We start from the raw sequence: 20,516 nt of genomic DNA, 5'->3' as shown, positions 1-20,516 counted from the left end.
TGACATAAACTTCAGTTAAAAGATCCTCTCGTACTGTTTGACCAGGTTGCTGTCAGTTCGGCTATATTTCCGTTAAATCCACCCTGAATTCTAATTCTAATCTAGTTCTCCTTGGATGTAATGCATTAATGTGTGGTTTTTAACTGAAATTGTAAATCCCCAGTCATCAGACTATATCTCCACATTGACAATTGCTTTCTGCATACTTTTCATCACATAAGCAAACATTTTTCCCCTCTTCCAGATTACTCCATCATCTGCATATAATGTCTAAACGTAACGACGGCGTGACGTTTTGTTGCATAGGTGAAGATTTTTTTTTGCAGTTCTCATAACATTAATTGAAAAACATTTTCAGAACATTTCATATTCATAACATAAAGGAGTACAATAATAGATTAAAATAAAAAAATAAACTATATAAGGGCATTTGAAGAAAAAAAGTACAAGATAACTACACGGGTAAAGTAGTTAAAAGATAGTGAGCCTTAAACTACTGCACAAACTGTTCAGCCCTGTAGCCAAAGCTAAAAGTTAAGTAAAAAAAACGCAACAAAAGTGAATCTTTTTTTTTTTTTAGATGTTTTCGTTTTATTTGACAGTCTTAAGTAAAAAATCTATTTGATTCACAATTATTTTCATTCACACATTCACTTGTCAAAATACACAGTGTATCTCTCACACATTAAAAAACAGTATCTGTTACAGTACAGAGATGATATGGAACCTTAATATTGATTATTCACACCTTCACACCTCTGAATCCATCCTCCTGGTCTTATGAGCAAAAATACTGTACAGCCCACTTACAGCCTTCACTGAAAAGAAAAGTTCTCAAAAACCCACATTCATGATACAATTATCAATCAAAATAGATCTCAGCACTGTTTACTAGTATTCTATACATACATAATGATTCTGTTGAAACTATTTCAGTTCCCCTGATAAAGAAAAGAAAAAAACCTAACACTACTTTTTAACAACAAATAAGCTGCCGGTAGAAGAAAACGATCATTTGTAGACTGGATCTTCTTTGGCGTGAAAACACAGAATGATCAACTTGGGGTAAAGTGTAGTGAGGTTTTGTGTTTTTACTTATGACATAACATTCAAGTTAAACACGATACTGATGACTATTTTTAGGCAGCAGCTGAACTCATCAGTGTGGCTTCTTTGTTACTGTATTAGCACCACAGCAGCATAAAGGCTCTTCCGTCCATCAGTTTTGTTCATGTAAAAGTGTGTCTCTCACACACACACACACACACACACACACACACACACACACACACACACACACACACACACACACACACACACACACACACACACTTCTCCTGGAAACAACAAACATCATTCAAATATCACAGTAAAGTTGGGAGGCAGCTCTCAGTTGAACATGATTCACTTTTAAATTAATTAAAATGTAGATTTAAAAAAAATGCATAAAAAGCTCAAGCTTTTATGCCGTATGTGGAAGCATGTATGACCTGAAGATATGTGCTCAATATTCATGGTAAATACTGACAATACAAACAAATCATTTAGATGAGTATATGTATGCTCATGATGATATTTCATAGGCAGACAGCACCATTGTTGACAGAGATAGACCTCATCTTCTCCTGCACGGAGATAAAAGTGTAAAAAATGAACATATGACCAGTTAGGACACTCTGCCTCTGCTTTTCAACGGGGCTCTTTTAGCCTTAGAAATAAGGGAGGATTGGCAGTGTCTTTTAACTCCAGTAGGTGGAGAGGTTCGGGACGAAAATTAACAGAGTTGAGACAAGAGCTGGAGGGAGCAGGATCTGTCATTTTCAGCAGCGTTTGAAGCCTAAGTGACTGTTGGCTGTGCCCACAAACTGCATGCGTGACCAGATGCAAGAGACTCCAGTGTTTAGCCATTCTGTCCCTGTGGCAGTGATCCACAAAAGCCCGTCTGTGAGTTCAAAGTAGTAGAGGGACTGCATAGTTCATTAATGCTCCACCGACTTCTTATATTACAAAAACGCACACTATAATATACAAAACAATACCAAACTCCCCTCTATCTCAGCTGCTGCAGTTCTGGAGATGCAGGCGAGGGTGGAGAGGGTGGAGAGGGCATGGAGTTGGAGGTGGTCAAAGGAGGCAGCTCCTCACAGGCAAAGTAATCCTTCAGGGGAGCAAAGAGGTGACGGATGACCGGCACGCTCCAGGCCTTCCCCAGCACCTTCAGCCTCTGCAGCCGGTTCATGTTTCTCACATCGGTATAATGTTTGGGGAACCCAAAAATCCTGATGAAAAAGAAAGGGGAAGGTCATGTAGTATGTGTTAGCTGAAGTCTCAGGTTGTTAAACTTACACCGAGATTCCACTGGGCGAGGCTGTGCCACGTTCTGGCTGGGCCACGGTTCTGCACCGCACAGCTTCAAACCACAGCTGGAGCGTTTCAGAAGAGGAGCTTTTTGCCTGCGCTACTTTTACATTTAGTTAATTTAATAATTCTTCCTGGATATTTGTGCTTCTACCAGTAGCCTATGTAGTTAAATAGTTTCTTTCTGTGTCTATTTGAATTGTGTTTATGGTTATTTCCTACTTTGTTGTGCTGTAGCCTACAGACAAAGTGAATACCGTTAAACGTCCAATTATGAACAACATGGATCAAACATTTGTGGCTGCAGTGATCAGGAGTCAGCAAAGGGTGTTTATTTGGAAGATTGATCAGATGCTCTAACTGTTCCATTTCTTGCCCTCAATCTGCTCTGTGCAACTCCCTGCGTCTGTCAAAAATAGACTAGGCGCCCATTTTAGCTCATCTTCAGGTTTTTGACTGTTGGTCCCACAAAACCAGACATTTGAAGGCCTCACCTCAAACTCCAGGACATTGTTTTCTGATGTATTACAGACTGGCAGATTAATTGATATTTAAAACAGTTGCAGCTCTAGGGATTATTAAAAATAAGGTGAGGTGGGACATTTTTCTTCCTTTTGTTGAACTGCTCTCATGCGGTTTGCTGTTGTGATGTTTCACATATTTAGCACACTTTTTTTGGTAAAGAAATACAGATTTGTCTCTTAAAGAGTTCATATTGTTTTTAGTGTTTTTGTTGAGTTGATATCCTGCAGCTCCTCCATAGTGTGAATCCGGTCATTGTTAGCTAGTTCCAGTACAGCATGTTGGGAGCTGACGCTAGAGAAGTTCATAGATGAAACTGAACTTAGACAAACAGTTCAGCAGCAATAACCAGTGTTGGTGAGACCTCAGTTTTTCCATCCTGGTCAGTAGGATGGTCACAGGGGATCTGACCATCCTACTGACCAGGATCATGTACAGACATTTGCATGTGGATACTCTACACACACACACACCCACCCACTCTTAAACATAACTATTGTGATGCCTACTTTTCTAGCTCAGTGATCCAGAGGACGTCCTCTTTTCCATTGTGGAGGACAGGCAGCAGAGAAGAGTCCCCTTTGCCCTGCTTCAGAGAGTTTGTATTGGTGGTGATCGTCCTCACCTTAGAGACCTGGAACAAAAACAACATAAAGTGACTGATAATCTATACCTAAATGAACATTGTAATCATAATAATAAAAAAACACATTAGGTACTTCAAATAGAGGGACTGAAGATAATTGAATCTGCAGGTTCAGTCACTGACCCTGGCTTCTCTTCCAATCTCTAAACAGTCCTGGAGATTCAGCTTGTCGTTCTGGGACGCTGTAATGGGCCTGATGGGAAATAAGCAGCAAATCTTATTTTCTACTTAAAACAGAAGCAACAAAATGCTTTACAAGATAAAGAAAAAGAAAAATATGGAAATAAAAAAAGAGAAAAGACCATATGGAAAAGCAAAAATGCACCATTACTGCTAGTCTTACAGACAGATAGAGCACTTTGTCAATCCTAGTGGGAAATTATACTATTACAGCGGGCAAAAAAAGATAAAAGTAATGAGCAAAAAATTATACAATACTTACAACAATAATCCTTGACAACAATACCATATTACTCCAGTCTAACACATAGTTTAAAACCATTAGTTTACAGTAATTGAACTCATATAATTCATGGTTCCGAGTTGAACGCCTCACCTGCTCATCCCCGGGATGTTTCCCCAGAAGTAACGCGCTCTGCTAGCAGGGCTGACTTTGACTGCATTCACTAGAACAGGGTTGCACTGTCGAAGAATCAGATACAGCAACAGTCATTCCCACTGAGCGTGAAACATGTTGGATAGAGAAAAAAAGCAGCACAAGGATTAAGGAAAGGAGGAATGAAGGGGTGGGAAGAAAACAGGGAAGGATAGAGGAAGAAGAAGGGGAGAGCGCTTAAGAAATAAAAGGATCCACCGGACACCAAACAACTATAACTGCACAGGGCGAACCTCGAGGAAGCGGCAGATGTTGACTTTGTCATGCGTGTTCATGAAGACCACGTTCTCAAACAGCCAGAAGAACGGCCTGGGGTCTTCCTCTTTGGGCTTCAGCAGCTGAAGGATGCGGTAGTAATCAAAGAACAGCCTGCCAGTGCCCTCTGATGGAGAGACAAGAGAATTACAGCGAAAAATGTCAAAGTAATAAACAGCATCTGAAAAACAATAGTGATGACAAAATAATCAATATCATCAGGATTATAAATAGTTGTTTTTGACAAGTAGGTTTTTACATACAGGGAATTGGCTTTGGTGTTTCAGTATCTTTTTTTATCTATATAATTATTTTATATTGACTCTTTTAAAAGCATAATTAACAATAAATAAAATAAGAGACAATAAAAAATAAACATGTAATGCAAAGGTCAAAATCATGAATATAAAATAGAAATTAACAGTAAAAAAGTTAAAATATATCAGTTTTAAAATGAAAAGGAGCTGTAAAATTCCGTTGACAGTATGAAGAATATGTGTAGAAAATGATGACAATCCAAGATTTGCAGACATGTTCGTTAATGTAACGCACCTCACAGAGGCTGAAAATATTCTTTACCGTGATGTCATCCGTTTCTGATTAATCAGGTCTGCAACTACCGATTACCTCTTTTTAGTTATTTTATTTGATCAACTGAGTAATTGTCAATTGTCTTCAAACAATCAAACAATAATGACAAATGCATCAAGTTCCAAGAGCCGAAAATACCCACTTTGTCTGAACTACAGTTCAAGAAATATGTGGAAGTAGCACTGACAATTTGACATTTTAATTCTTCATTTTTGAAAATCAATGTATTTAAAGCTGACATGCATACTACAGAGTTACGCACCATAAAGGCCTTTTCTGAACGGGTTGACGATAGAGAGGTCGTTACAGGGGCTGCCACCGATCAGCAAATCAAACGGACCCCACTGATCGATCTGGATCATCAAAGAGGAACAAGGAGCTGGATTAGTTCAATATTGAGCCAACTGTCATTTCAGCTACATCAGTTGAGCTCTAAATGACTCAAAACAACAAAATTAGATTTTCAAATAGAAGTTAAGATTCAAATGGGTCAGATATTATTGTCAGCCAAACGCACAATTTCAGAGAATATGGCATGAAGGAGGACGAACACACACATTGTCAACTGTGTGTAAGGATGTGAATATAGGGAAAGAGAACATACATGTTCCTGGGTGATGAACCGGGCATCACCAATGTCGATGATCTTCCCATCGTGGTTGACGGCCGCCACGGCAAGCGAATCTTCGCAGACCTCCGAGGCGACATATTTCTCTACTTTGAAGCCGAGATCCTTCAACACCAGGTAGCCTGAAAATAACACATACAGACACATATATACAGGCTGTAAGCCGCTAATAGACAACGGGAACGAATCAGGAGGAAAACACCCTTTAAAACAACAATAAAGTGTGACTATAATAAAAAATAAACCAATCGGATTATCAAACTCTGATTGATAAGAGCCCCAAAAGGGCCTCATTTCCCAAAAGCCTCTAAGGACCAAGATAATGTTAAAATCCATCTTTAAGTAATGTTTGAGTGCCACATCTTAACATCATGCACTCACATTTAAGTCCCATTCACACATATAGTCTATCCCTGAAATGTTCAGGAAAATGTCCTGCTTTGGATCCTGCACGGATCGTTATTCAGGGAAATCTGTAACGCCGATTTCCCACAACAACATCTCATATGCGAGCGCCAGGAAGAACTAGAAACAGGGTGTCCGACAAAAGTTCAGCTCAAAACAGCGAACTGCTGCGTCACTCGTGGCCAGTTAGGACACAACGTCATTTTGAATAGTTTGAACGAGTGTATTTTTTTAACGACGGCATTTTTGACAGCCCCAGCACTCACCAGTTGCTATGCCATCGAACAGGGAGAGAACTCTGACTGGTCTGCGCAGGTTTGCAGAAATGGACGGGTAAACACGGTGAGGCTCCTATAAAGAAAAAAAAAAATCAACTATGTGGGAACTGAGTCATGTGATTCCTTATCAATGTTTTACAAGGAACGGAAATTCCATATGACTTCAATTTGTAATACTAAGACTGAGATCATTGTTTGTGCAATGTGTGGACCCCCGGGCAGACCGTTTGGACCCAACCCATTGAGAAGACGCCATGTCTGTGCTGAAACAATGTAGGGTGCAGCCTTAGTGTCACTAAAATATCGCTCACTCACAAACTCCATGGCACTGTTGTTGGCGAATAACTCCTGAACACGAATGCTCCAGTCCTCTCTGGGAATCAGAGCACCGTGGGGTCGATGAGGCTGACACAAGTAGCAGATCCACGGGTCCAGAAGCTTCAATGAATCAAACGTCCCCGGACCAACAAGGACGCTCAGACAGTCTGTGCAATAAGACCTAAGTAGAAGAGGATGGAGGTAGAAAAACAATTAAACTAAGGAAGAAACTGGGCTCTCAAGCTAGATTGAAACATAGAGGAAAAGATGAACAACCTGCAGCAGCTATCTTTGCCACACATTATGACCTCCAATCCATAGCAGCAGATGGTACAATAGGACTGATATCCATCGTCATCATAACGATACAGAGTTTCTTTTAAGTTATCCTACAAAGACACAAACAGCATCACAGCCAGGGGTTAGGGAAAGATCAACAGACTTACACCACAGGAGGAAATACAGCGTGGCCTTAATCCAGCGATTATTGTTGTTTTATAACTAATACTTTTTCTAAACAATATTTTCAAAATTCTCGATAAATATATCAATTAACTTACCCATAATAAATATCAAAAGCTTGTCTGATTAATATTTTGTTCAATTGTCTCCTCTTAAGTAACTCACAGTCGCAGTCCACTGAGGGACACGTACTGTTGGTAACTGCACTGTAACGTGAAGAGAAGCTGATGATTGCTTACTTTACACTCGGAGCAGAGGCTGCCTTTAAACAGAGGGTGGAATATCTCAACGTCTTTGGTTCCACAACACAAACAGAAGCCTGCCAAAAAAACACAGACACAAACGAGTGAGGAAGTAAAATTATCCAAAGAGATGCATAGTAGTGTAGCTACGTAAAACGGCACACTTATGTTTTACCATAAAAAACTACTTTAAGCCCTACAAGGAACTGTCGTTTTGTGTTAATTTCAGCAGTCCCTGTGGACAAGAGTAGTAGTGTTAACAATCACCAGATTCCCGTCAGATAACCTCTCATTTTACTGCATCCTGATCTGACAGTCTGCTCTGTACAGTCCTGGTTCTGGCTCTCCAGAGCCACCCTTTGCTCAAGCTGGCCCAGCAATACAGCATGGGTCTCCAGCAGTGAGGCGAAGCTCTGCTCCTGACCAGAGGAGGAGACTTTGCCGCAGATTGCGCCGAGTTCTCCTCTTGTGTAAAGCTTCTGACTGCAGGTCAAAGGCGACAGCGATGCCAGAACTGGGTCTGTCTGCAGTGGGCCGGTCGCTGCCAGAAGCCCCGCTGGAGTCTGAGCAGACAGTTTCTGGTGAGCCTGCATGATTAAATCCCAATTCCTAACGAATCCGACCCGGGTGCACTGATAAAAAGCATCAAGGAATAATTATTTAGAAATCGTCAATCTTCTTGCTGATGGTCTTGTTTACTTATATAGGTCATATAAAAGCATCAGTATTCAATTGAGACTGTTTCATAAGCAGTTGTAAGTTCCTCACAGTAACTACAATTGTATTTAAACACGTAAAAGCTTAATTAGAGATTCCCTGGAGGATTATGGATTCTTACAATACTTTGCACTGAAAATATATACAATATGCCTAAACACTCACCTTCGATGTCCAGCTTCATGGTCATGATTCTACGGACGGTATCCTCTGAAAGGAAAGAAAACAATAACTGACTACTTCTTTTATGTGAAGTACTTTGAGCTGCATTTATGCAGGAGGCGTTCTTTACACATTTGAATATATTAGTATTGCAAATTATTTCTGACTTGACATTGTGAGTTTTCAGTGGTATTTCAGCAATACAATCCAGCCAGTTGCACAAGCTGATTTTGAGTTCAGCTTGTTGCCTCTCTGATTAACGCTCTCCTTGCCTGGTCTTTTAGCAGGTTTGTTGTGGTGCCATATTCTTCACATTTTGTAAATAACATATTTAATGGTGCGCCGTTAGATCATGTGACACTTGCACACAGGTGGACTGTATTCAACTAATTATGTGACCTCTGAAGGTAATTGGTAGAAGTTATTTATGGGCTTCAGAGAAAAGGGGGTGAACACATACGCACACGCCACTTCTGTTTTTTTATTTTTCAGATTTTTTCATTTCACCATACCAATGACTATTATGTGAAGGTCTATTACATAAAATCCAAATACATTTTTTTTTTTTGGATTCCAGGCTATAATGCAAAAAATGAATATGAAACAGGCCAAGTGGAGTGAATACTGTTTCAAGGCACTGTATGCATTAATAATAAAACAAGTCAGTTTAATATGTTTGGCTCCAAAAACTTCATGTTCAACGTCATGTTACAGCTCGTCATGCCTTATTAAGTTTAAGCAATATTTGGCCGTTTTACCATGTCGTTACACAATATTCTAAATATATAGTGCACACAAAACAATTTTTTAAAGTTTATAAACTACATTTTTCTGCCCTCGTCAGCAGAAGTACATTGCTTTGCTCCAGTGCTGGTACTCCTGTGTGGGGGAGTACTGCCCGTCATCTACTGTAGGTAATACACCAACTACAAATAAGTACCTTATACAGCATCACCTCAAAAAATCAAAACAATCCCTTTAAGAAAAAAACTTTCCACACAAAGGATGCCAATCTAGTCCATTACGTACATTTGCACACCTTGCTAACAATCTAGTGATTTGAAGCGTATTTCAATCAACAGACTTAAATCGTTTTTGGTACCTCTGACTTTCTGGTCCGGCTGGGTGTAACTGCTGGTCGCCTGGTTGACCTTATTGTAAGATTTGGTGATGGTCCTCTTCTTGTTCGGCAAAAAGTCTGGTGACATGTCGTCATCAAATCCATCAAACGGACTGATTTTCTTCTTCTGAGCCTTCCCTCCCTTACTCTTCCCTTTCCCCTTCTCCCACTGTGTTCCCCAGTACTCTCTATCTCCCTCCCACCCTCTCTTCGCTTGTTTCTGCATCTCTGATGCCCACTCTTCCTTCTCCTTCATGACTCCTTTAGTGCTTTTTTTCGCAGAATCAAATCCTTCCTCTAATGCACTTTTTCCATGTCCACCCCAGTGAGACAACTTCTCTGTGGAGTTGATCGACAGCTTGCTAACGGAGGTCGACTGTTCTTTCGGCTCAGTGCCGTTTCTGCTCGTTGGGCTGGAGGAGCTGAGGGGAGGACGATAGCAGTTGGCCTTCAGGAAAGATTTCGGCTTCACCTTTGGTCTGTTGTTCATTTTAGTAACACCTGGACAGAAGACAATCATACACGTGACCATCAGGTCTTTCACACAAAAGTAAAAATAATGTACATGATATGTACAATGCGTGTCAGATCACCTACTGTCTTACTTGTATCCAGAGGCTGACACACATTATCTGGCTTCATTCTAATTTTTTGTTTTATCTGTGTTGTGTCAACCTGCCAAAGACAGGACAGAGGCAGGCAGGAAAGACTGTGGCCGACCCCTCCGACCCCGGTCACATTATATATCTTAGCATCCCTATTTAATTCTGCCTCTGAGTTTACCTCACAAAATCAGCCTACTATCACCTGAAGAACATATCAAGGATTAGAGGACTTATGTCTCAACAGGATTTGGAAAAACTTGTCCATGCATTTATCTTCAGTAGACTGGACTAACGGTGTGTTTACAGGTCTCTGTAAAAAGTCAATCAGAAAGCTGCAGCTGATTCAGAACGCTGCAGCTCGAGTCACTAAGCCCACGAAAGTGGATCACATCAGTCCAGTTCTGAGGTCTTTGCACTGGCCTCCTGTGAAACAAATTAACTTTAAAATCCTGCTGTTGGTTTATAAAGCACTGAATGGTTTGGGGCCAAAATACATCTCTGATCTGCTGCTACCTTATGAACCATCCCAACCCCTTAGGTCGTCTGGGACCGGTCTACTTTCTGTTCCCAGAGTCAGAACTAAACATGGAGAAGCAGCGTTCAGTTTTTCTGCTCCACATATCTGGAACAAAGTCCCAGAAAGCTGCAGGTCTGCTGAGACCCTCAGCTCCTTTAAATCAAGATTGAAGACGTTTCTGTTTGCTGCTGCCTTTGATTGAACCACATTCAAGGATATTAATCAATTTCTGCATTTTACTACTACTGTATTTTATTTCTTAAACTGCACTGCAACTATTATTCTGTTTTTAGCTTTTTTGTTTTAATGACTGTTTTTAATGTTTCAATGAATGTTCTTAATTGTTTTTAAATCTCCTTTTCTTTTGCATTATGTTTTGATGCTTTTAATGGTTTTATGTGAAGCACTTTGAATTGCCTTGTTGTTGAAATGTGCTATACAAATAAACTTGCCTTGCCTTACCTCTGACAAAGATTAATTTTACCCACCGCAGTCTGAACGTAATGAGTAAATCTATTCAGGGTCTTCATAAATCAGATGTTCATACCATATGTGACAGCTGTTGGTTTGAGTCCTTCTGGCCCTGTTGGTTGAAATCCACCAAAAGCCCAGTCCAACATCTGTTTCAGTAGCTCATCTCGGTCCCCAACGCATTCAGAAAAATCTTTCTTACAACGTAGAGCTGCCTCCTGATAAGTCACGGGTACAAACATGTCAACAGGAGTACAAATTCATTGTAAAAATGAACACTTTTTTTAGTTCAGGTTGTAATTTTGTATCCACAGACACTGTATGCTGTCTAAGCAGTTACCACAACACCCACTTTTCTATAAAGTCCTGTTTCTATTCATCAGTAAACACACAGAAAAACACTCAGACCTGCAGAGCCAAGAAGATGGCTTCTCGGTAAGTGACGAGGATGGCGAAGGAGTTGGAACAGAAGTGCCTGGCGAAGGCAGTGAACGGTTTCAGAGCCTGTAACCTGACCTGGAATCAGAGCAGAGAATGGAAATGGACATAAGTAATGATATAGTTCAGGGACTTATGGATGTCAAAGTTTACGACAATATAATTGTATCAGAAAGATGTTGTCAAATTAAAGATCTGTCATTCTGATCATGTTTTTAACAGCGCTTCAGGCCTTCAAGTTATGTACATGATTATGTACTGTACTCAACTCTCACATCTTCTCACCTGAGAGGACATGTTTTGTCCGTACCACTCCACCACCCGACTCTCTGGAACTTGATTCCCTTCCTTGCAGGGTATGATGATGGCTGGCCAGGGAGAGAAACCCTCCACTTGACCCCAGACCAGCTCCCCCATTAAATCCTGTATATATATATCACACACACACACACACACACACACACACACACACACACACACACACACACACACACACACACACACACACACAGTTACAGATACAAAGTAACAAAGTTAGCTGCGGAAACCTGCAGAGCTGAGAATAAAACATTATGCTCAAAATACAGTACATTTACTGTATGTATAAAGTAGGCTATTTGTACAAAAAAAATACAGATTATTAACGATGCAAATCTGGATAATCTGTTTTTACCAGCAATTCTACAGCACTGGGTGGTGTGCTTGTTGAAATCATGCAGTCATCATCATCATCATCATCATCATCATCACAGATGTCAACGAAACCAGACTGTGGAGTTCTTTCACCTGCAAAACAGTGACAATCACTTCATTCACAAATGATCATAATCAATAGGTGAAATGAAGACTCTCCTGTTCATCTTGAAGCAACTCTAGTCATGACTATTCCCAAATAAATAAAGACCAAGTGTCGATTTCATACAACATTTAATTCACTAGTACTTTGAAGGATCATATTACAGGTTGCAGCATCTACAGCACCTGTTTAATGCAGCTTTAAAGGATAGTTCCTCGTCACAAAGGGCTGCCTGATGGCCACCTAAAGCGGTGAAAATAATTAAAATATAGTGTACAGTTAAACTGTGTCTAAAATATGCTTTACTGCTGCCCTCGTCTACAGCAGTACACTGCTTTGCTCCTACACTGGTACTCCTGTCTGTTCCCAACCGTAGGGGTTTTCGGACTGGAGGAACCGTTTCATAGTTGTAAGAACCCCCTTTTTATTGTGTCCACACCACAAGAACTAAAAAACGATTGCAGTTCTTAGAGCGCCGTTTCAAGGGACTTTTTTAGCTCCTATTTCAGAGGTTATTGTTTGAACACATGAGCCAATGTAGTTCTCAGAACAGTTTGGTCCGAAAACGCCGAATGTGAGCCTACAATCAGTGTTAAGAAAATATCACAACTGACCCTTTCCTCGATTTTTAAGTAGATTTCAAACACACTTGTTCACATTTCTTACTTTCTGTTTGTAGTAGTCTTCTGGTCCGACTTATTCTGGAGTCTTCTGTGACATCAACCACATCTGACGAAAATAGAAAACAGTCACCTTAGTTATTATCATCCACAGTATTTGGAATTGCTATAAGATTTTCACTACTGAACTGTTGATGAAGCTGGTGCTGTACTCTCACAGTGCACGCCTGGCTTACCAGAGGAATTGTCTGTGTAGTCGGAGTCCACCATACTGCTGGAGCAGTTGGAAGGACGATGTAGACCGGGTTGGGCCTCAACCCTGTCACCATCCTCTGATGAAGTCCCTTTGTTCTTCTTGTCACCATTACTGACCTGGGCAAATTGCCTTAGTTTACTGATGCAAGGATTTTCTGCCAAACTGCATAGTTGAGGTGAGGCTTCGGGGGTTTCCTTAGTGGGAGGAAGAGCCTTCTTAAACACCTTGAGAGAGGAGCAAACAAACAGAGAAATCTCTTTATCTTCACGTATACGGGTTAAAGATGTCACTTTATATTTGAAATCCAAACTACAATTAATAAAATGAAAAAAGTTAATATCCAAACGGTCAAAATTCTCATGAAGGATGTGCTTAAGTCTGGATTCAACATGGTCATCTGATTTGAAAAATACTCTAAACGTGGCTCCGAACTGGTGAGAAAACCTACGTACACATTTTTACCAATAAATTTCCACAATTTTCTAAAACATCTGTACACATGAAAATATAATTTAAAAAGCTATGACTGTCGGGGAACATAACGTGAAAAGGCTGGCTTATGTATTCACATGACACAATTTTGTTGTTGTGAAATTATGTTGTATTTGATTTAAGTTGACTGATAAACACAATTTAAAGTAAAATAGGTGAGGGTTTTTTTTTGTTTGGTGAGGTTGTCTTCTATTCTAATGCTCGGTAGACGGGAAACAGGAACCACAGGCAGCGGTGGCCGGATCTTTTGACGACGGAAATGCTACTTGGACACCAGTAAAAGACAGTTTGTGGCCCTGATGATCTCAGCCGCAGATGTTTGTCATTAATTATTCATCAAACCAGAGCTGTGCTCTTCGGACACCAATAAAAAGTCACCAACTGTTATTACATCGAAGTTTGATGAATCATCTAGGAGGACTTCTAGTAGTGAAATAGGATCCTTTTTTGAATTATTTTATTGGTAAACCATCCCGTCAGTTTCAGATTCAGCTTTTCACACTCACTTCAGCAAACACCTGCGTCCTGCCCAGAGAGCTTGGCAGGGCCAGGATGGTCAGGAGGAGACTATGCAGAGCAGAGTGTGGTCTGGCGGCATTCAACATCTGTAAAGACAACACAGGCAACTCTTATAAGGACATTTACCACTTTATCTACACTATTAAAAAAGTATAATGGGAGTAAAACAGGAAAATATTCAAACAAATGACATTTTTAGCACTCAAGGTCAGAGAATGGGTGTGTTCCTAAATTTCTATTATTGTAATCCTAGAGAATTTTTTTTTCCTGTTCATGAGCTAGTGTACAACATCTGTTACTCATTCAGTTAACCTTCAGACAACACAGGTAGTCATTCCTGTAACCAGCTGCAAATTCCATTCAATAACTGTTAGGCAACCATGATCCATTGTGTTATCAGTATACTGTACCTTTGCCCAGCAATGCTCCTCTTTCACTGTGTTGATGAATTTGAGGTAGTCGTATGCCAGTTGATGCGTCTCTGATAGCCCACATTTAAACAGAGCCAGGTCAATGCCCACCTCTGACAGCGCATTGCTGGACAATTTATTACCCTAAAGGGAAAACACAGAGATCACAAAAAGCAATATAGAGATTACATTAAGTCGAGCATAGAGACACAGATGTTTACATCTTCATGTTCTGAAACAAAGTGTTAAAATATTACATTAAAATCAGCCTAATGCAGGTTTAACAAACTAATACATTAAGTCTCACTAAGTATAAGAGAAAAGAATCTTCTTACGCTGATATTTTCTGAGTGTTTCAGCACTGTGTTGATATTCATCAGTGCAACTTCTCCAAGATGCTCAGGAAGACTCTCCGCTAAGCACTTGAGTGCTGCTTTATAGAAAGCCGCGGCGTCCTTCATGAAGTCCCACCTCTCCTTTTCTCCCAGATCTATGACAGCGGTGGCCCACAGGAATTCTCTGGCACGAGCACCTACGTGCACCTTCGTTATCGGGAGCAGCTCCGTCCATTTTTGGAGGACACTCGGGTCTCGTTTCCTGAAAAAGCGCTCGGCGGAAGGGGGCCGGAGGAAATTGGCTGCGTAGGAGTGAACCAGATTGGCGGCCACCTGGAGCTCAGTGGCCACAGCAGTGCTGCTTTGCTGCAATTTCTGTAGAGCTTGGAGGGGCTCCAACATGTGGGAGAGGAAAATGAAGCGAAGTTTAACTTCATGATCCAGCAGCTGGGTTCTGATCCGGTCAGCATCCTCCGCTTGCTTCAGTGACTTAAAATAGTCCACTAAAGGCCTCCAGCTGCATACAATCCTCTGCACAGCATGTGTGATAAACAAACACTGCGCAGAGATCGGCTGGGATGGGTTATAAGGCTCATAAAATAGATCTTTCAGGTTGCCACTAACAGGTGGGTTGGTGTGGTAGTGATAGTGGATGTCTCTAACCAGGTCAACCACGCAACTAAAGGAAGCCAAGAGTCCGGCCTGGCAGGCTCTTGCTGCCATGCCGGGGAGACCGCAGAGTGATACCAACTTCGGGTTGTAAGCCTGGAGCACGGACACAAACACCTGGCTCACCTCTGGGTGTGGAGCGTTACAGTAAAACGCAACAACTTTGGACAGAAGAATGCCACATTTCTTCAGCTTCTCAATCAGCAGGCATGCATCAGCATCTGCAGTGGATGCGTTAGTGACAGTGTCCGCGTCCGCTAAGGTTTGTGGATCAACAGCGTCAACGCTCATCTGCAGTGTGAGCAGCGGCCTCACCACACTGACCCCTGAGCTCTGGTCGAAGTAGCCGATCAGGACGACGCTCGTGTTCTGCCCTCCGTCCAGCTCCACGCCCACATACAGGTAGAGGCAGTACGGCGTAAGTGAGCACGCCACAAGGATGTCGGTGGGGTGGATTGGACCCAAGATGGCAGAAACTGAAGAGCCAGAAACCTGAGTGTCTGTACTTGTATTTAAGTGTGTATGTCCATTGTCACTACAGTATCTTCTGATGAAACGCGACAAAGTATCAGTGCTACCTTCATTTCCTTTGTCCGCTGCTGCTGCTGCTGCTTGCTCACCCTTTTTCTCCGGTGGCTCTTCTTTCACTTTCGTCTCCATTTTCTCTGTTTCCAGCTCCACCGTCACGTCATCATCATCATCAGATATCACTACTATCACAACTCCATTCTTGTTCAAATTTTCTGTGGGTTTTTCTGTTTTTGGTTCTTTTGCTGTGTTGCCATCCGCCTTCACAATAATCTCCTGTTTCTGAAGAGGGGCTGAAGCGGAATGATCATCTATAATGGGAGGGAAACACGCAATGTTACTGGCTTAATAGCTCTGTTAAAGTAAAGACAATAAAGAAATAGGTCTATAGAAATATGAATACATAAAAGTTCATTTTGGCTTTAATCGGATATTAAAAGAGTGTTATAGAAAGCGCTACAATGCTTAAACAATATCATTGATTTTCTTTTCTTTGTGTACAATAGATGATAAAATATAGAGATAATTAAGTGGTACATTTATCACAGTACTCTTAAGGTCTTTATGCTTTTTTTTTCATGCAAATATGCATTTTAATTCAAAATGTTGTAGAAATGTTGTCTGGCTTCAGTTATGTAGAGCACTGCATGTCAGAAAGAGATTGTAAATTATCAAATATTGACTGTGCAAATCAAAACCAGTCAGAGCAACTTTCGGTGCCACTTCATCGTATAAGGAAAAGTATTTGCCTCAATAAACAAAGTAACTCATGTAATTGCTATCATGTGAGAGCAAGGTTCCATATTTTCTTTTCTCACACCAGTCTGCACCTCACAGTGTGCTCACTAATGCTATGCAAGAGTGACAAAATAGACAATTGTTATAGATTTCAATGAACCACACCTTTGCTATGTTGGCTATCTGTGTAACAACTGTGTGATATATCCACCAACCCACACTGTTCATACCCGAGTTAGGAACCATACTCCGTCCACCTCTGGCCTCCAGAGGATTGTACTTCCTGTCCCGGTTGATGTTCCTGTCAAAGAATGTCTTAAACCAGTGCAGGAAGGCCAGAGCCACTGCGGCGTTCTTCTTTATCAGGTACCCAGTGGGGATGCACTTAAGAGAGAGGAAAGAGGTACTTAGATACTTCCGGCTCATTTCACCCAGTTAGGAACCTTCCTAAGCTAGAAAAGGCTTTACGACCACAACCAGGGAGCCGGTCCTCTTCACGGAGTCTTCCGTGTTGCACCGCCATGTTTCAGTGAAGGCCACTACTCATGAACTTTTTAATTACTTATCAGCCAACATAAACACTGCTAGCAATATATCAGCGATGAGCTAATTCTAAAAATTGTATTGAACAAATTTGAAATATTTTATAATTACTGGTCATCTGTTCACCACTTTTGTCCCAATACTCACTCGCACAACTCCAACTTTTCTGAATGCAGCATGCAGTAAACTGTAGTTGTGGATCGTGTCCATCGGGTTGTTGCTCTGGAACTGGACCCTGGAGAGGTCCATGGACCTGGGAAACAACCAGTCCATCAGCTGGCAATAGGCTGCACCTGGGTATTCATACAAACACACAAAAGTGATCAATAATATGCAGTCTGGTGACTAGAGTATTTACAAAATATACACTATAACAGCATAGCTCATGACCGTTTGTTTACGTTTCATTTACGCATTACAAAGATGCAATGACCCACCTGTGCATACCTGCTCCACCTCAGTGAAGCCAGTCTGTAAAGTTGCATTGAGCCAAGCCAGCAGCTCGTAACAGATTGGTCGTTCAGGAATCAACGGATATACATTCACTGCCACTTCCATCTTCTAAAAGGGACGGACCTGCACAAACACAACGCAAAATTAAACTGTGCATTTACAAGAACGTAACTCCCTTACATATTTACATTCACAAAGTGCCCAAATTCAAGTTATAATATTCAATGCAAGCTCTGTGTTACATAGTAGCTAGACTTAACGTTACTCATTGACGTCACTGTGGCAGACGGCAGGAGAGCAATGATGATTATTAGTGAGCTAAAATCAGCTTTTTTTGACCAAGTAGTAAGAGTAGAAGTTAACAGGTTAATCTGAGCGGACCAAAGTTTCCCAGAGTTGACAGTCATTATTATATTTCCCTTTACAGGTTGTATGAAAGTATAGTCTGAAATATAAGACAGACAAAAAAGGATTTAATAACGTGAGTGTTTTTGAACAGGCATCCACAACTACCACCTACTTTGTCATTCACTCGTGTCCTCGCCAAGCATCCTCAGCATCACAACCACAGCCTCGTGCACGTGTAATTCATTTTCTAGCAAACAGCTCCGTTTATCATCGACAAAAGAACGTGATAGCAGTTAATTCAAATACCAGTTAATCTCGCACACCGGACTCTCTCTCTCTGAACGCGTAAAAACAGAACTAGCCTTGTATTACTTTGCCTCAACAAACAGTTATTCTTCTTCGGTGATTGTTGGCGGTTGGCAAACCAGCTTAGAGGCATATTACCGCCACCTAATGGACTGGAGTTTGACAGGGTGAAAAACAACTAAATTCTCTCTATTCCTGTTACTTCTAGGTAATTCATTAGAAGATTGTGTACTTTCCTTGATGCATTTCCCAACAAATTCCCCAATACAATATTATGTTTAAAAAAAATCGGAGGTCAGGTCAGCTGTTTACAGTAAAGTATACAGGCCCTACAGTATTGACCGACGGAGGAGCATTACAGTCTATGGATGGGACGTTTAACTGGGGGGGGGGGACTACGAAACCGGGGGATGGGACGATGTCGGGTCGAAACAATAGCTTTACCACTTCAGGTAAACAATGAACCAAGAGCCTACATTCCATAACCATCCTGTTGACAGTTAAAGTACAATATCCATACAACATAACATGTACCAAATTACTTCCACAATGGTCTAAACTAAACGTTGGCCATATAGCCACAAACGTTGGCCACTAAACGTTGGCCATATAGATACTTTATCGATAAAACGGTTAGCTTAGCAGCCACGCAAATGCCTAGCGTTAAGTCAGTTTGCAACTTCGATAGCGTTGACCGATAACGAAATCAGTCTAAAACTAATCAAACGAAGAGAAAAGCTGGTTTATTTTAAATCCCCTCGATTTAACTAGATGAGTTTATTTTGGGAACGAATTTAGCTAAACATGCAACTGGTGAAACAAGTAAAGACGTTAGCCGTTACGGTTCAACAGCGCGAGCTAAAACGTGAGCTAACATAACTTTACAGCACTGTAACGCATGTAGCACGTGACTTGCTTTGACGTACAGTTGCGTTCACTTTGTTTTCTAGAAACAACTGTGAATTTGTTGTATAACGTTAAGCTTCAATCTTTGGAAAACATGTTGTTAGTGCGGTATAAAACGTTGTCTACTCACCCCCTCTGCTTCGTCCCTGGTGGGTGTTTAAACTACCAGTTTAGCCCCAACCCCTACGCCCTAAACCCGCCCCTCGCAAACAATGCGCTGCTAGTTTACGCTAAATGTTTCCAAAATGGTTGATTGACAATGTAATCAAATAATCTTAACTCTATGCTCTTTGGTATAAATAAGAAATACAATACAACTACGAGTCAACTTTCATGAAACTTGACAGTGATCAGGAAATAACACCACATAACTGATAGCTAACTGCTAAATGCTTTGCTAGCTACCGTTACAAGACAGCGTAAAAGACACTTTAAACTCAGTGTTAGCATTCGGAGCTAATTAGGCTTTGGTTAGCAAGACTTCTTCAGTAATTTAACGTTAGGTTTAATAGTGTGCCCAACTGTTGCTTCACGTCCTGCCCTTCCTTTATTTAGGAGGTTAAGTTTTACACATTTGCCTTTTAGCAAAGATACCCCGCGCCGTACGGGCGGCAATGATGAGTTAAACATTTCTGCGACACCACAGCGAAAACGTAACAATGCTGTAGCTTGTAATCCAACAAACACCGCCGTGTCTTCACAGACATTGGACGTCAAACGTGACAACACGTGTTGGTGTAGTTTGGGGTAACTAATAGGCGGACCGCGGTCCGGATCCGGACCCAAATGCCGTTGGATCCGGACCCAGGACCTAAAACCGATAGATAATTGAGAATAATTACATTTTGACGGAGCGTTTTTATTTTAACCGGCGCAGCTTTTCCAGCCTTTACGGCACTTGTTCAGCGGCGTAAATCACATCACGTGATGCAGCACACCCAATCACATATGGGTATTCTGACAAGTTTCCTGACTCGAGTGAGATGTACACACACGGGGGAGACGATGAAAGAGAACGAGGAGTAGAAGAGTTATTACGTGAGTCAGAGAAGCTATTTCACATGACGTTCTCCAAAGAGAGAGAAGTGACCAGAGTCTTTAAACAATAATGAACAGACTCTTTCACAGGTTAATTCTTCCCACGGACAGTTTAAAACCAGTGTGTCTCAGATGTTCAGAGACCTTGGCGATTATTGAAAGCGGTAATGTGAAGCGTCACTATGAGACAAAGCACAACTCTTTTGAG

At 41.1% G+C, this 20,516-nt stretch overlaps 1 protein-coding gene across 1 annotated transcript; it reads right to left on the bottom strand.

The window, feature by feature from the left end:
* Positions 1 to 594: 594 nt before the first annotated feature.
* On the bottom strand, positions 595 to 18,421 carry LOC137889187 (uncharacterized). The gene is made up of 26 exons (XM_068732893.1): positions 18,231 to 18,421; positions 17,695 to 17,833; positions 17,405 to 17,550; positions 16,945 to 17,098; positions 14,780 to 16,287; positions 14,445 to 14,588; positions 14,022 to 14,120; positions 13,004 to 13,247; positions 12,814 to 12,876; positions 12,025 to 12,137; positions 11,637 to 11,774; positions 11,322 to 11,429; positions 10,990 to 11,131; positions 9,303 to 9,821; positions 8,204 to 8,248; positions 7,319 to 7,398; positions 6,894 to 7,006; positions 6,615 to 6,798; positions 6,288 to 6,372; positions 5,593 to 5,738; positions 5,251 to 5,341; positions 4,376 to 4,524; positions 4,083 to 4,168; positions 3,650 to 3,719; positions 3,390 to 3,514; positions 595 to 2,279 (listed from the first exon to the last, which is right to left on the bottom strand). The coding sequence occupies exons 2-26, from the start codon at positions 17,813 to 17,815 to the stop codon at positions 2,051 to 2,053; spliced, it is 4,902 nt and encodes a 1,633-aa protein (XP_068588994.1). The 5' UTR covers positions 17,816 to 17,833; positions 18,231 to 18,421; the 3' UTR covers positions 595 to 2,050.
* Positions 18,422 to 20,516: the final 2,095 nt, after the last annotated feature.

Source organism: Cebidichthys violaceus, unplaced genomic scaffold (assembly GCF_023349555.1).
Source record: "Cebidichthys violaceus isolate CVI_PGR_0920_01 unplaced genomic scaffold, fCebVio1.0.p SCAF_6, whole genome shotgun sequence".
NCBI classification, from domain to species: Eukaryota; Metazoa; Chordata; class Actinopteri; order Perciformes; family Stichaeidae; genus Cebidichthys; species Cebidichthys violaceus.
The sequence above is the reverse complement of the archived record's forward strand: the minus strand, read 5'-3'. Positions and strand labels throughout refer to the sequence as shown.

Excerpts from the sequence above, each read along its gene's own strand:
- LOC137889187 (XM_068732893.1), bottom strand. The coding sequence starts at position 17,815 with ATGGAAGTGGCAGTGAATGTATATCCGTTGATTCCTGAACGACCAATC. Across the intron at positions 8,249-9,302 it reads GCCGGACCAGAAAGTCAGAG|AGGATACCGTCCGTAGAATC; the intron begins GTACCAAAAACG and ends CTTTCCTTTCAG. Across the intron at positions 4,169-4,375 it reads ACATCTGCCGCTTCCTCGAG|TGCAACCCTGTTCTAGTGAA; the intron begins GTTCGCCCTGTG and ends ATTCTTCGACAG.